The 15,315-nt window shown below is 44.5% G+C and overlaps 1 protein-coding gene across 1 annotated transcript in view; it reads right to left on the bottom strand.

Moving 5' to 3' along the window:
* LOC122923133 (diacylglycerol O-acyltransferase 2-like) overlaps positions 1 to 15,315 on the bottom strand; it is a 58,214-nt gene that overhangs the window by 19,910 nt on the left and 22,989 nt on the right. The window contains exons 2-6 of the mRNA XM_044273856.1: positions 10,657 to 10,785; positions 10,414 to 10,521; positions 9,354 to 9,424; positions 8,715 to 8,919; positions 1,982 to 2,156 (exon numbers count right to left, since the gene is read on the bottom strand). Coding sequence (XP_044129791.1) covers positions 1,982 to 2,156; positions 8,715 to 8,919; positions 9,354 to 9,424; positions 10,414 to 10,521; positions 10,657 to 10,785 — 688 coding nt within the window. The remainder of the gene's footprint in view (positions 1 to 1,981; positions 2,157 to 8,714; positions 8,920 to 9,353; positions 9,425 to 10,413; positions 10,522 to 10,656; positions 10,786 to 15,315) is intronic.

Raw genomic sequence — 15,315 nt, 5'->3', positions numbered from 1 at the left:
GCAATGTATACAACTATGTACTCTACATGTATGCTCCTTTGTTGTATATCAATACACCTGCTGTGCAAGTGGGGTAAGGAGTTGGATCCTTTACCTAATGATTATCACAGCTCAATAAAAAGAAATTTGACAAAGAATATAACTACTATAATATTGCCAATACTGCCTCCTATGTACAAGAATATAACTACTATAATATTGCCAATACTGCCTCCTATGTACAAGAATATAACTATTATAATACTGCTCCTATGTACAAGGATATAACTACTATAATAATGCCTCCTATGTATAAGAATATAACTACTATAATACTGCCTCCTATGTACAAGAATATAACTACTATAATACTGCCTCCTATGTACAAGAATATAACTACTATAATACTGCCTCCTATGTACAAGAATATAACTACTATAATACTGCCTCCTATGTACAAGAATATAACTACTATAATACTGCTCCTATGTGCAAGAATATAACTACTATAATACTGCCTCCTATGTACAAGAATATAACTACTATAATACTGCCTCCTATGTATAAGAATATAACTACTATAATACTGCCTCCTATGTACAAGAATATAACTACTATAATACTGCCTCCTATGTACAAGAATATAACTACTATAATACTGCCTCCTATGTACAAGAATATAACTACTATAATACTGCCTCCTATGTACAAGAATATAACTACTATAATACTGCTCCTATGTACAAGAATATAACTACTATAATACTGCCTCCTATGTATAAGAATATAACTACTATAATACTGCCTCCTGTGTACAGGAATATAACTACTATAATACTGCCTCCTGTGTACAGGAATATAACTACTATAATACTGCCTCCTATGTGCAAGAATATAACTACTATAATACTGCCTCCTATGTACAAGAATATAACTACTATAATACTGCCTCCTATGTATAAGAATATAACTACTATAATACTGCCTTCTATGTCCAAGAATATAACTACTATAATACTGCCTCCTGTGTACAGGAATATAACTACTATAATACTGCCTCCTATGTGCAAGAATATAACTACTATAATACTGCCTCCTATGTATAAGAATATAACTACTATAATACTGCCTTCTATGTCCAAGAATATAACTACTATAATACTGCCTCCTGTGTACAGGAATATAACTACTATAATACTGCCTCCTATGTACAAGAATATAACTACTATAATACTGCTCCTATGTACAAGAATATAACTACTATAATACTGCCTCCTATGTACAAGAATATAACTACTATAATACTGCTCATATGTACAAGAATATAACTACTATAATACTGCGCCTATGTACAAGAATATAACTACTATAATACTGCTCCTATGTACAAGAATATAACTATTATAATACTGCCTCCTACTGTATGTAGAAGAATATTACTACTATTTCCACAGTCGTGGCTACCGTGAGATTAGCTCTACCTCTGCCAGGGACAGGAAACACTCGGAGAGGTTACATTTTTCCCCTGCTCCTCCGTGTTTTCCTGTCCCTGTACCGGACAGATGCAGGAGAAGTTCAGCCAAATTCAGGTCGGTAGATGTAATGAGTAACAAAGAAGTAGCCTTTGAATGTAAGTCTTACAGGCAGTGGTCCCACTAGGATATTCGTATTCTTTGTTATATCTCCAGAGTGCGTCATGGAGACTACTAGGGAAAAGTACAATTGCTTTTACAAGTAATTTGTTTTCCTGGAAGTCTCCATGATGGCACTCACCATTTTCTCTGCCCACAAAAAAAATAAAAATTATGGTTAGTATTTAAAAATATATAATTCTTGGTTATTTGGAGATTATATAGTGTATAACTAGAACATACGGTGTTGGCTCTTAGTAAATCACTAGTGTTTCCTGTCCCTGACAGAGGAAATCTCAAGGCTGGCACCATGGAGACTTCCTTGAAAAAGGATTACTGGCAAGTGCAATTGCACTTATTCCTTCTCTTACCCATGCTGTAGTGCAATCTTCACAAATCCTTTCCTGTGCTTTAGAGTCACATAGTTTTTCCCTGGTTTGCATTCCAGGCACTCTGCAGTGCCTCCGATCACTATCACCACGGCGTTTCCGGTTCCATTTTTGGAGAGGATATCGTCTATGGACTGACGGCTCACAGAGCAGTGTCCTGTAAAAATAAAGCAATATTCATCTATTAGGTACAAGCGGTATATTAAAAGGGATACACAGGGGCATGTGGTGCTGTGAAAGAAATAACGCCAATCGGACGCTGTACCATTATACCAACCGCTAATGCGTTAAACGATTTATTTTCATGATCAGACCAGTGGGCAACCAGAGGACACAGAAGCTCTGAGGTCCCCTGGAAGGGATTCTATTCAACAGGGTGCAAAAGAATATAACAAATTGACTCCAGTCCCTACTGAAGCTCAAAATCTCATAGTTAAAATGCAAAGAGAGGTTATCGAGGTTAAGAAATATAACATTACATTCACCGGTAATCACTTTTCCATGAGCCCATGACAGGAAACAGGAATGTCCGTGGAGAGCTTAAGGAGGGACCCGGCCTTTATCCACCAGTTATTTACGAGAACCTGTCCCAAAACATATAGAACATTTGGGGGGAGGGAATAAGTAGCGGGTGCTGTCATGGGCTCATGGAAAAGCGATAACCGGTGAGTGTAATCTTATATTTCGCTTATGCCCATGACAGCACCCTTGAGAAAAGACTAGAATAGAAATAGACTAGGGAGGGATTACAGCCTGTAAAACTTTCCTACCAAAGGATAGCTGATCCTTGGAGTCTAGATCTAGCTTGTAAAGGAAGAAAGAACAAGGGGATTTCCAAGTATAGGCCCTACAGATCTGCTCTAGGGAAGCTTCAGCTCTTTCTGCCCAGTAGGTAGAAATGGACCTGGTTGAACGTGCCCCGAATCCCAAGGGGCAAGGTTCCCCTGCCGAGGAATAGGCCAAAGAAATGGCTGCGACAATCCATCTAGATAGTGTTCTGGATGTGACTATCACCTTTGTTCTTCCCGACAAACTGCACAAAAAGTCTAGAGGGCCTCCTCCAGGGTTCAGTTATCTCCAGATACTTTGGGAGACATCTCCTGACATCAAGACAGTGTAACTTTTCTTTCATTATTCAGAGTTTGGCATAATGAAGGTAGGACAATGTCCTGAGATCTGTGAAAAAAGCAAACGACAGTACTTTGGGGAGAAAAGAAGGGTCCGGCTTGATTATTACTCTGTCCTCCAGGATCTTAGTATAGGGAGGAGAGGTGGAAAGGGCAGAAATTTCACTTACACGTCTGGCAGAGGTGATAGCCACCAGGAAAGCAGTCTTAAAGGAAAGTAATTTAAATCGACCAATCCTGTATAGGTTCAAACGGAGGCTCCATCATACTGGACAATACTAAGTTGAGGTCCCACAGAGCAGCAGACATTCTGGAAATTGGTCTGGTACAACTGACAGCTTTAAAACATCTTCTCACCCAAGGATGGTTGGCTAAGGTGAATTCAAAATACGCACTAAAAGCTGAAACATGCACTTCAAGTGTACTAACCCTTAGTCTTTTGTCTAGGCCACTCTGAAGAAAATCGAGGATTATCAGCATAGGAGGGGAGCTAAAGGGTCTATTGGAACCGTGGAAAAAGTTCAGAAGTTTTTCCATATTCTTAGGTATATAGAAGTTATGTCTTTCCTACATGACAGGAGGGTATTAATCACATCTCTGGAAAGGCCCTTCTCTAGTATAGACCTCTCAGATACCATGCTGCTAGGTGTAGGTTGGTTACCTCTGGATGGTGAACTGGTCCTTGATACAGCAGGTCTTGTCTGTCTGTCACTACCTATGGTTCTGTTATTGATCGTTTGCGTAGCCAGGTGAACCATGACCTTCTGGGCCAGAAGGGGGCGAACAGAATTAGTCTTGTCCTGTGTTGCCTCAGTTTCTGTAGAACCCTTGGAATTAGTCTTATGGGTGGAAAGGCATAAAGAAGATCGTTCGGCCAAGGTAGGGAGAAGGAGTCTATGCCAGTTGAAGAATCTTCTGGATTTAAAGAAAAAAAAAAAAAAAGAAAAAAAAAATTCCGAATTTGCCTGTTTGCGAACATGTCTACTAGAGGACTGCCCCAGAGGTGGACTATCTGGTTGAACACTGTTTGATTTAAACACCATTCTCCCTGATCTAGACGATTTCTGCTTAGAAAATCTGTTTTTTTGTTTTTAGAACCTTTCAAATGCACCACTTTTATGAAGGAGACTGAGGGAATGACGTCCTTTGACCTTGTTCCGCCTTGTCTGTTCAAATAAGACACTACTGTGGTGTTGTCTGAAAAGACCTTCACTATTTTTCCCTTTAATTTTGGAAGGAAAGCTATTAGAGCGAGTACTGCCCTTAATTCTCTTACATTCTCTGAATTCCTTTTTTCTACAAGGGACCATCTTCTCTGAACAACATCTTCCTGATAGTATGCCCCCCAACCTGTCGGACTTGCATCCGTGGTGATTGAAATCTGCTCTTGAATATTCCAGGGGAGTCCCTGAGACAGGTTTACTGGGTCTAACCACCACTGCATGGACTGAATGACCTGGGATGGAAGAGGAAGTGGGGCATCCAAAGGGGATAGAGACCCCTGCCACTCTCTCAGAATCTGTCATTGAAGCTTCCGAGAATGCAACAACGCCCACTTGACTGCAGGAATTGTGGACGTCATCCTGCCCAATACCGCCATCCGCTGTCTGATGGTTCTGTGTTTTGATTAAATTAAAGATTGTACTTCTTTCAGAATTTTGGAGATCTTGTTCTGAGGAAGAAAGCAAGCATTGTTTTGCGGAGTCTAGAATTAGACCCGGAAACTGGCAACTCTTTGATGGGATTAAGTTTGATTTCTCCCAATTTATCCACCATCCCAACTCTTCCAATATCCTGATTATTTCTGAGAGGTGGGAGGATAGAATGCTTTCCTGATTCTGCCACGACCAGTATGTCGTCCAGATAGGAGTATCGTTAGGATATTCTTTTCCCTCACATGAGCCATCACTTCTGCCATTAGCTTGGTGAAAAGCCTGGGAGCTTGGGATACTCCGAATGGGAGCGCTCTGTATTGAAAGTGGTGGATCTGCCCCTCCATGGATACTGCTACCCTTAGGAACTTCTGGGAGTCTGCATGGATTGGGATGTGATAATATGCGTCTTTTATGTCTAGGGTTGACATTACACCTTCTGGAAACAGCTGATTTACTGCTGATTGTACTGATTCCATCTTGAACTTTCTGTACTTTAGGAATTGGTTTAGGTATCTCAGGTTTATTATCATCCTTAAAGCCCCATCTGGTTTGGGGACCAGAAAAAGGGAAGAATAAAAGCCTCTCCCTCTTTCTGATTCTGGAACCTCTATTAAGACTTTCTTCTTTAAGAGAGAAAGTAACTTATTTTAAGGCCTGTTTTTTTTTTTATAGAGTTTTGGTCCAGACTTCTAATCATCATCCTTTCCGGTGGGGGAGAGGCGAACTATAGACGGAACCCATCTCTTATAACGCCCAGAATCCAAGGACTGGTGGAGATCCTCTCCCAAGCCTGAAGAAAGAGAGACAACCTTCCTCCCACCAGAAAGGAACAGTCATTTTTTTTAGAATGGTTACTGGACTGGGAGCTGAAAGGGAAACCTTTTTCCTTCCTAGCCTTGTTACCCCTCCCGTATTTTAGTTTCTTTTATCTTGATTATATTCGGTCTTGTTTTTACGAAAAAACTGACGTTTTTTGTAGGTATGGAGGATGGAAAGCCTTTTTTGTCGTCTGTGGCTCTCTCCATTAAATCGTCTAGAACCGATCCAAATAAGAAATCTCCCTGGCAGGGAATAGCACATAATTTATTTTTGGATCCTGTATCTCCTGACCACCCTTTTAACCAAACGGCTCTTTTGTGTATTTAGCTAAGGCCGAAGATCTAGCACGCAGTTTTAAGGCATCTGATATAAAGTCGACCGCTTACATGATCGTAGGGAAAACCTCTGGTAATTGTTCTCGTGGAGTTTTGTTTTCTATGTGGGATTCCAGGTCCTGTAACCATAACTTAAGGGATCTTGCTGTGAAAGTAGCGGCAATATTAGGTTTGAATGCCTGAGTAGAGGCTTCCCAGGCGTTCTTAAGGTATACCTCAGCTCTTCTGTCCATTGGATCTTTTAAAGCCCTTAAATCTTCAAATGGTAAGGCTGATTTTTTGGAGCCAGATAGGAGCATCTATCTTAGAAGGCCTATCCCAGGAAGAGCATTCCCCCTCATCAAAAGGATACTTTCTTTTAACATTTTTTGGGAAGAAGAATTTTTTGTCTTGTCTTTTCCATTCTTTTTGAACTAGGAATTTTATGTTCTCATTTATAGGATAAACCCTTGATTTATTATGACCCAGGTCACCGAACATAATCTGCTGGACTGTCTTTTGCTCCTTAGACCTGTCCACCTTAATTGTGGCCCTAATGGCCTTAAAGCAAGGAGTCCGTTTCCTCATGGGAAAATAATGGTTTACCCACTGACTCCTCTTCTGATGATAAGGCCAAACTACTCCGGATCTCCCCCTGTTCTGCCTCAGAAGAATCCGAATCTGAGAAGAGACTAGAATGAGCCTGCTTGCCAGGGAGGGGGGGGGGGGGTCATGAAAGGAATTTCATAAATATTTTCATAGAATCTGCAATTTCGGATTTCACCATGTTCTTGATACTTTGCATAAACGATGGGGACTCTTCTTCTATCATCTTATTAATACAGTGCTGGCAAAGCAACTTTGGCCAGGAAGGGGTTAACTTTTTCCTACAAGTTGCGCACTCTTTCCCACGTGTTTTAGAAGTTGCCTTTCTAGGGCTCTTTTTGGTATTCTAGGAATAAATAAACAGAATGTCCCCCTTAGAATAAGGAACCTTGTAAGGATAATGCTGGGGATTGACACCCTTACCCCACCAGGAGTACCGATAGTGTATCGAGGTTGTCCTGGTCACCAGTGCGCCGACCACTCTCCTCTTCCATGGTACAGTCCAGAGATGGAGGGTCTTCCATAGACGAGGTCTGTTGACATCCTCTCAGGCTGGCTGGCACCCTTCCACCTGCGCACTGAACGGGGTTAAATACCCCAGGTAAGGTCCCTTGAAGAAATCCGCCTGCGGCCTTCCGCTCTCTACTTCCGGAACGCTGTGCGTGCCAAATACCGGAAATGGCCGTACGTCACTTCCGGTCCGCTCCTAAACGTGAGAACAAGAGCCCTGCTCTGCCCCCCTGCCTCTGTAATGCCACAAGGGAAGTGGCCAGCGGGAGGAAGAGGCCCCGGATCTCCTGAACACCGCCAGGAGGTTCCGGCGTGACAGCGGTACCTCCCGGCACCACTGGACTACATGCGGATCCCCCTCGGCTACAGCCAGGACCAAGAACGGTGGAAATCCAGACTTTAGGCAGGTTCTAGTGGAGACTTACGCCATACCAGGTAACCCCTATGGCTATAACACACCGACGGGGCCCTGCAGCCTTTATAGCTCTCCACAGAAAGAGTCCTATCCATAGGACAGGAAACAGGAACTGGTGGAGGGAGGCCGGGTCCCTCCTTAAGAAGCTCTCCACGGAAGTTCCCGTTTCCTGTCCTGGATTGAGGCGGGCTCTCTCAAGGGTGCCATCATGGGCATAAGGGAAAGAATGGTTCTCTTGGATTTTTCCAGAAACAGCGCCATGCTTGTCTTTAGGTTGTGTCTGGTATTGCAGTAATCAAATAGATAGTGTTGAGCTGCAATACCAGACACGGCCACCGACAAAAGTTGTGCCATTTCTGCAAAACAAGGATCCAGTTCCCAGGAACCATGTTGAGGAGCAGTGCCATTTAAAGGGGTTGGCCAGTTTCATCTGACTTGTCACATGCCACTTAGGACCCCAATAAAGCTAGGTAGCAATACTTGACCTGTATTGGTTTCACGCAGCTTTCCCAGAGATGGATAACAAGGAAACCATCAAACAAAGCTTGACGAAAGAAGCACTACAAGCATTACGAAAACATAGATGCTCTCTTCCAGAAGCAGCGCCACACCTGTCCATAGGTTGTGTCTGGTGCTGCAGTTTAGTTCCATCAAAGTGCAGTACCTCACACTGCCTGTGGACAAGTGTGAAGCCATTTCTAGTAGAAAGCAGCCATGTTTTTGTAATCAATACAAGACCCCTCAACCAACATTAATCACCTATCCACAAGCTAAGGTAATAGATCTGAAAAGTAGGGCCAACTACTGGGACCACCCCCCACCAGTCACTAGAAAGGAAGCTCAAGTCCCGTTCCACAGGTATTTCAACTGAACCACTCCACTCAGTCTATAAATCTCAGGCCCTCTTCTACTGATCGGTGGAAAGGAGGTATTACACTATGCACACTGAAACCAATGGGATAGTCATGAAACAATTGAATGCATTGGGTCCCTCAGGAAGAGAAGCAACTCTCCTCCTCGCTGGAAGATGGAAAGTGGTCACCTAAGTGGAGACTTTAATCTATCAGCTCAGAATTCCTCAAATTAAGCCAGAATTCCTGGATTTAAACCACACAGGCATCTAATGAATGGACCAATGTCATGTCTGGCTGCCAATACCTACCAGACACCCTACATCATCCATTGGAAATCTTTCCAATGGTAGACAGTCACACAAAATATAATTCCCACCTACAGATGTTGGTCTTCAACCAAGGACCAAAAGCTTACCTGCAGACATTAGGTATTCTCTTACAACCGGCATTCTAAAGTTCCCAGCCAATGTGGTCGGGTACGGCTTAATACCGGGGAACTTCTTGGAGACACCGGTGGCTTCGGTACCGAAGTTGCAAAAGAAGCCCAGAGCCATGACACCGTGGGGGTGGTAGCCGAAGATGTAGTTGCAACTGGGAAGCAGGTTATGGGTTTTGACCAGCTGGAAGACAGATTTAAGAAGCTTAGTTGTCAGATCGACAAGTCTGCAGGTTCATGGCACCTCAGGCCCAATGCCTACTGACCGCCAATAAGGGCACATGAAGCCACCAGGACCAACAAACTTAAGATTCAGCGCCATGACAAAGGGCAGTGGTGGAATAATCTCAGATAACATGACAACTCCATCTGGACATTTTTTCCCAGTCAAAGTCTGGGAGCTCCCAGAATCAACTGAGGGGTCATACTGACAAAGACAATGGGATAACCCTCCCATGACCCACCTCAGCCCATCTCGGCTCTGCTACATCTGGACAACTAGTAGCTTTTAGGCCAGAAGGGTTCGGCTTAAGAGTGATGCTGCAGTGACCACATACAAAGTCCATGGGCACAGGAAAATCAATGGCATCACATCTGTGCGTATATGCAGGAACTCACCCGTATCGGAAAGTAGTCCCTGAAGTAGCGCCACGCAGTCCAGTTCCTAAACCACGTGGATCGCCTGCCACCTGAAAAAAGATGGACACCGGTTTCAGGAAAAACCTAAAGAGTGTATGGCACAAAAAACCCATAGGGGAATGCAAGTCCTCAACACTTTCAAGCTCCACACTTGTCATAATAAAATGAACCCCTGTGGCAGTTGGACATGATTTGCAGCCTCTCAGTGGAGGCCAGGAAAGCTTTTATTCACTGATGGCAAGCAGAGATGTCTAAACTAGTGATCAGTTAAAACACAGGATATTAGAAAATATGGAGTGCTGGAAGACATGAAATGAGGCTTTCAGAATAGTGAATGCAGCTCTGGAGTATTATACAGTATATTGGACAGCATGTTGCCTTGCAGCGCTGGGGTCCTGGGTTCGAATCAGACCAAGAACAACATCTGCATGGAGATTGTATGTTCTCTCCGTGTTGGTATTTTCCTCCCACACTCCAAAGACTGATGGGGAACTTAGATTGTGAGCCCCATTGGGGACAGAGTGATGCTAATGTCTGTAAAGCGCTGCAGAATATAGGAGGAGTACAGGATAACTAATGTAATGTACACAGTGACTCCACCAGCAGAATAGTGAGTGCAGCTCTGGAGTATAAAACAGGATCTGTAGTTGTACCTATCAGGGAGGCTGCATTCAGTTCTACGATTGGGCCCTTGGTGAAAGGAAACCTGGAAATTAAAAGGTGGTCGGCACAGTCCTATCTTGCTTTAGTAATGGCGAGATGGAACAACACTATTAACGTCTTCCCCATCTTGTGCGATACTGTCACAGTGACTACCACTAGCCACCACACCACTAGGGGGAGCTCACTGTTTGCAGATTAATAAAGCTCCCATTGAGTTCAATGGTCGCTATATAAATCCATTTGCATTGATCTCCCCCTAGTGGTGGCTGCCAGCAGCCAATTATCTAATTTATGAAGACCGATCTCTCAGACGTACAGACAGTGAATATCTTTATGCACCATTTTGCTGCTGTTGGGAACGAGACATAAATCTCACCTTTACTGGGGGTCTTCCAGTCAAACACGAGCCAGGCCAGATATAACGCAGCGATGAGCCACCAGTCCGTGCAGAAGAGGTAGAGGAGCATCGCGGTGCAGGCCACCCCTGTTATACAGAAATAACGTTATAAGGGGGCAGTGCTCAGACTATTCTGGAGATTTTTATCCCACGCTTCCCCTTTGCAACATCTGCCATAAATCGAGTCACCTGTGACGCACGTTACAACACGTAACATCTTACCTACTATAAAGACGGTCATGACCCATTGTAACACGGAGATGATCTGAAGTTGTCTTTCCACTCGAGACCTGGATGGCCGGGGGACGGAGGGCAGATCCTGCACGGTGGAGAGGAGGCTGGATCCAGTCCCTGTAGAGACACAAGACCCTTATTACTCTGTACAAGTGTCTCCCCTCCACCCAAGCTGTCACAAAAATTTGTTCAGTCACCCCTCGACGATTTCAATGCTACTGCATGTTACAGCTCCAATTTGGACGATTTTAAATTTATACTCCAGTCACACCCAGAGCTGCATCCACAACTTCTACTGGGACGGTCTGCAGTGTGCAGATTTTCCAGTTTCTTATAATGCAAGGTGGAAAGGATTTGGGGTACAGGCCCAATATTACCTATGCCTACTATGTTTTGCCCATCTCTCTGCGGGGGCTAGCAGTGCCAGAATGAGTTAACTGGGCACATGGCTCATTTAAAGGACTTTTCCCAGATTCTTTTACTGCCGACACCTGGGACCCCCTGATCAGCTGTTCGAGAAGGCAGCAGTGCTCGTGTGCGCATCGCATCCTTCTCTGCTCGTCCGAGGCTGAGTGACAACACGTTCATGTATAATGCGGCCTAGGAGCAGCTCAGCCCCATTAAAGTTGTTGTGGAAATTTTATTAGGATGTGTTTCTAATATATTGTGTATTGTCATGTCTCAGTGTCAGGGCAAACCATTATCTTCCCGTATATGTCCTGTCACAGCTGCTGGGCGCAGAGGTCTCCGTCGGCGAATGGTCCATGTGCTAAGCACTGGGCTGTGGGGCGGGGGAGACTGATGTGTTCAGCAGAGTAGCGTTTTCTTGGCAAATGTATGGACGCTGGCTAGGGCCCCGCGCAAGACGCAGATTTATTGGCTTGGCATGGATGCATTTGTTAAGAGAACAATATAGGAAAGGAAAGTGCTTTTGTTGTCTCTAGTGCGCCTGATCAGCCGCCGGAGATAATGACCTTGTCCTGTAAATAAACCTGCATGAGGATCATAGTAACTTTATCTGGCATTGATCACTGAGCACGGCTGGATAAAGTTCGCTCCAGTGGTTATAGGATACATGTGTTTGTTAGCTGGCCATGTTATTCTAAATGATGGTGTCTTGTCTTCCTGCATGTCATCACTTCCTGCATGTCATCACTTCCTGCATCTTTGTTACATGAAGTAAGTGGTTGAGTGATGGGCCCCTTTTCTATTGTTACTGTGACTAAATAAAAGGTGAGCAGACTGTGGAGGAGGGGGAGTTGCTCAGCAGAACTCAACATGAAAACATTTTTGTCTGACTGCGGTTGGGAGATTTGCCTGTCCTTACACAAAGACATTTGAGAGCGGATTTCTAATATTAATATTTCTACAACAAAGTGAATGTGGCTGAGGGGCAATACCAAGAACGGCCACTATACAATATATGGCGCTGTGCTTGGTGAGCTGTGAGAAGGCAGCGGCGCTGACAGGAGCACTGGTACCTTCTCAAAAAGGTGATTGGTGGGGGTCCTAGGTGTTGGACCCCCACCGATCAGATACTGATCAACCTCTCCAGAGGATACGTCATCAGTAAAGAAAACCCTTCTAACTAAAGCTCTGGACTGTGCTCCACAACCCTCCATCTGCTTCAAACATAGTGTTATTAGGTCCAAAAGGCCTACAGCCTCCACTAGAGGGAGCTTACTATAAATTCTGCCTGCCTACAGCCACCACTAGAGGGAGCTTACTATAAATTCTGCCTGCCTACACCCTCCACTAGAGGGAGCTTACTATAAATTCTGCCTGCCTACAGCCTCCACTAGAGGGAGCTTACTATAAATTCTGCCTGCCTACACCCTCCACTAGAGGGAGCTTACTATAAATTCTGCCTGCATACAGCCACCACTAGAGGGAGCCTGCTATAAATTCTGCCTGCCTACAGCCACCACTAGAGGGAGCCTACTATAAATTCTGCCTGCCTACAGCCACCACTAGAGGGAGCCTACTACAAATTCTGCTTGCCTATGTAGCGGTGAGAGGAGGGAGAGACCGCAAGGCAGGTTTCAAGTACAGTACAGCAGACAAGGAGACTGAAGCAAAAACCGGCTTTATTACAGAACCAGATGTAAAATCGAATTAACAGTATAAACAGGTTTACACAGATTACATGAACACGAGTTAGAATAAATGCATTCCACAGTATACACATCAGAGTCCAGGCTACACTCAGCTAGTATACTCCTATCTAGCCCTGCTACCCTTCTACAGCGCACTGACCAAGTCCCTGACCCTATAACCTATCACAGATAAGCACCGGTGCCACTCACAGTTCTGCAGATTCTCCTGGGTACAATAAGATGCAGTCTGGATCCAGGTCCGGTCACTTGCTTGTCTGTCTTTCTCTGGTCACAACAGATGCAGATCTTCACCTAGTTCCAGCTCTGGCAGGAAGGATCTGGCTTGTACTGGTCTCTACACACGGTCCCACTCCTCTGGAACACACAGTGAAGTCCTCTGTGGAGCTCCACAGCTGTCAGGGAAAACTCAGCTATTGTAGCCTCCTGCTGCTCCAGTCTTACTGTTATCTCTCAGCAGTCCATCTCTCCTGGTTATCTCAGCAAGGCCCCAGCAAATTCTGGAACAACCCGGAAAAAACTTCTCAACTCTTTCTTAGCCTCTGGCCAGCACAGCTCAGGTTCCTGTTTAGTCACAATGGCCTCTGGTGGCTGGAGGGAAACATGACAGTCTGCATAGATATAAGTGCTGGAAATGCTGCTGGTTGATTCAGGGCTGCCTCTTACACCTACAGCCACCACTAGAGGGAGCTTACTACAAATTCTGCCTGCCTACAGCCCCCCCCCCCCGTGGATCCGGGGATGTGGACAGCACATTCCGGCCCCATTGAAAATGAATTGGTCTGCACCCGTTCCTCAAAATTGCGGAATGGATGCGGACCCATTTTGCAGACGTGTGAATGGAAAAGATATCCCTCAAAATGAAACTAAATTAAATTATTAAAAGTTAAGCAAAAAGCATAGATGTGGTCGGCAATAACAAGTGCTCGGCGGCACCAAATCAGAAACCATATGTCCTACCACAATCCAGGGGGTTCCAGTGCACATCCATGAATCCCGGAGGGAAAGCAAAAAACATCTATCCCTGGGCCAGATAATGATGTGGTATTGAAGGACAGGGTGGGCAAAGAACTGTCCCTGATATTGCGCTACAGGGGGTGCTATTCTGGCCCTGATAGCCTAACCACAGACCACCCGCCCTGATAAGAGCGACCCCGTCCGGAACCTTACCCTATATAAAAATGGCCCTAGTAAGCCCCTAGGCCGCTGACTTCCAGGTGATCACTATATAGATCTATGCGTTTGTTTTTGACTCATTATAAAAGTATATTATAAGTATATCACTTAAAAATACTTGTGGCCCTATAAGCTGCACGTTTGGTGTCCCTAACTGTCCCTTCTCCACACAACACCCTCTCCCTACACTGGCAAAACACAGAATGTAAAATGGCGGCAAGATCAGGTACATTTATAAGGTAGGGGGTGTCCATGTGCTGAAACGTCTCAATTGGCTGTCCTGTCCCACCTGATGGATGTGTCATGGGTCAAAGTTCTTTACAATGTAAAAGAATATGGCGGCCGCAAATTTCTTATGTTTGGCGAATCGCGAACATGCAAAGTTCGCTGCGAAACGACTGCCGGGCGAACCGCAAGGCCATCTCTACAAACCAGATTTACTAAGGGATAATAAATCAGGCGCAAACTGAAGACAGACTTTGCCAATAGGTCTGGATTATTATTATTATTATTTTTATTATTTTTATTATTATAATATTTCCCTCCTTTTATGTGAAAAAATTCCTTCCCGATTCCAATCAGGCATCAGAATAACTCCCTGGATCAGCGACCCCTCTCTAGTAGCTATAGCCTGTAATATTATTACACTCCAGAAATACATCCAGGCCCCTCTTGGACTCCTTTAGTGAACTTAGTGATGAGCGGCAGGGGCAATATTCGTCATATATTCGCGAATTTGAGAATTCACGATTATTTTCTTGATTGCAAAAATTGGCAATGTAATATGTGCAGGGGGGGGGAGGTGTGTTACAGGAAAAAAATAAATAAATGTTAAAAATGTTGGAGCGTTTTTACGTATACCCGGTATTGTTACATCATAGGACGGGGCAGTACAAAGGCCCATCAGGCTTATGTCTGGCTGCACAGGGACCTTGGTTGCATTGCTTTTCCTGATTCATTAATGTAAGTGACTTACTGTGGTCTTTCGTCCTCTCAGTCAGGCCGGCAGTATGTCGGCTCCTTTAGGTAAGGGAGCACCACCGCACCGGAACGTTTCTGCCTAGCAGCATCGGCTCCCCACGCAGCAGTCTCAGGTTGCAGGAGTTAGCGCGACTCCGCTCTCGACACATTGTAATGTATAGCACGGGCCGCCGTGCTCGTAGTGAGGCAGGGGTGCATGCAAGGCTGTTTTGTTTCTGGTAGGCTCTTGATTCATCTGGTCTGCTGGAGCCTCCAGGCAGCAGGTGATAGTGGTTAAAAAAAAAATATATAAAAAAAAAACCAAAAAAACACAAGGGGACTCTAAGGTTCCGCAGTGTGTGTCACAAGGTAATTGCCCATCATCTTCTCTAGTGAG

The sequence above is a fragment of the Bufo gargarizans genome, unplaced genomic scaffold (assembly GCF_014858855.1).
Source record: "Bufo gargarizans isolate SCDJY-AF-19 unplaced genomic scaffold, ASM1485885v1 original_scaffold_1246_pilon, whole genome shotgun sequence".
Lineage (NCBI taxonomy): Eukaryota > Metazoa > Chordata > Amphibia > Anura > Bufonidae > Bufo > Bufo gargarizans.
Note: the sequence above shows the minus strand (reverse complement) of the source record. Positions and strands in the feature narration are given on the sequence as shown.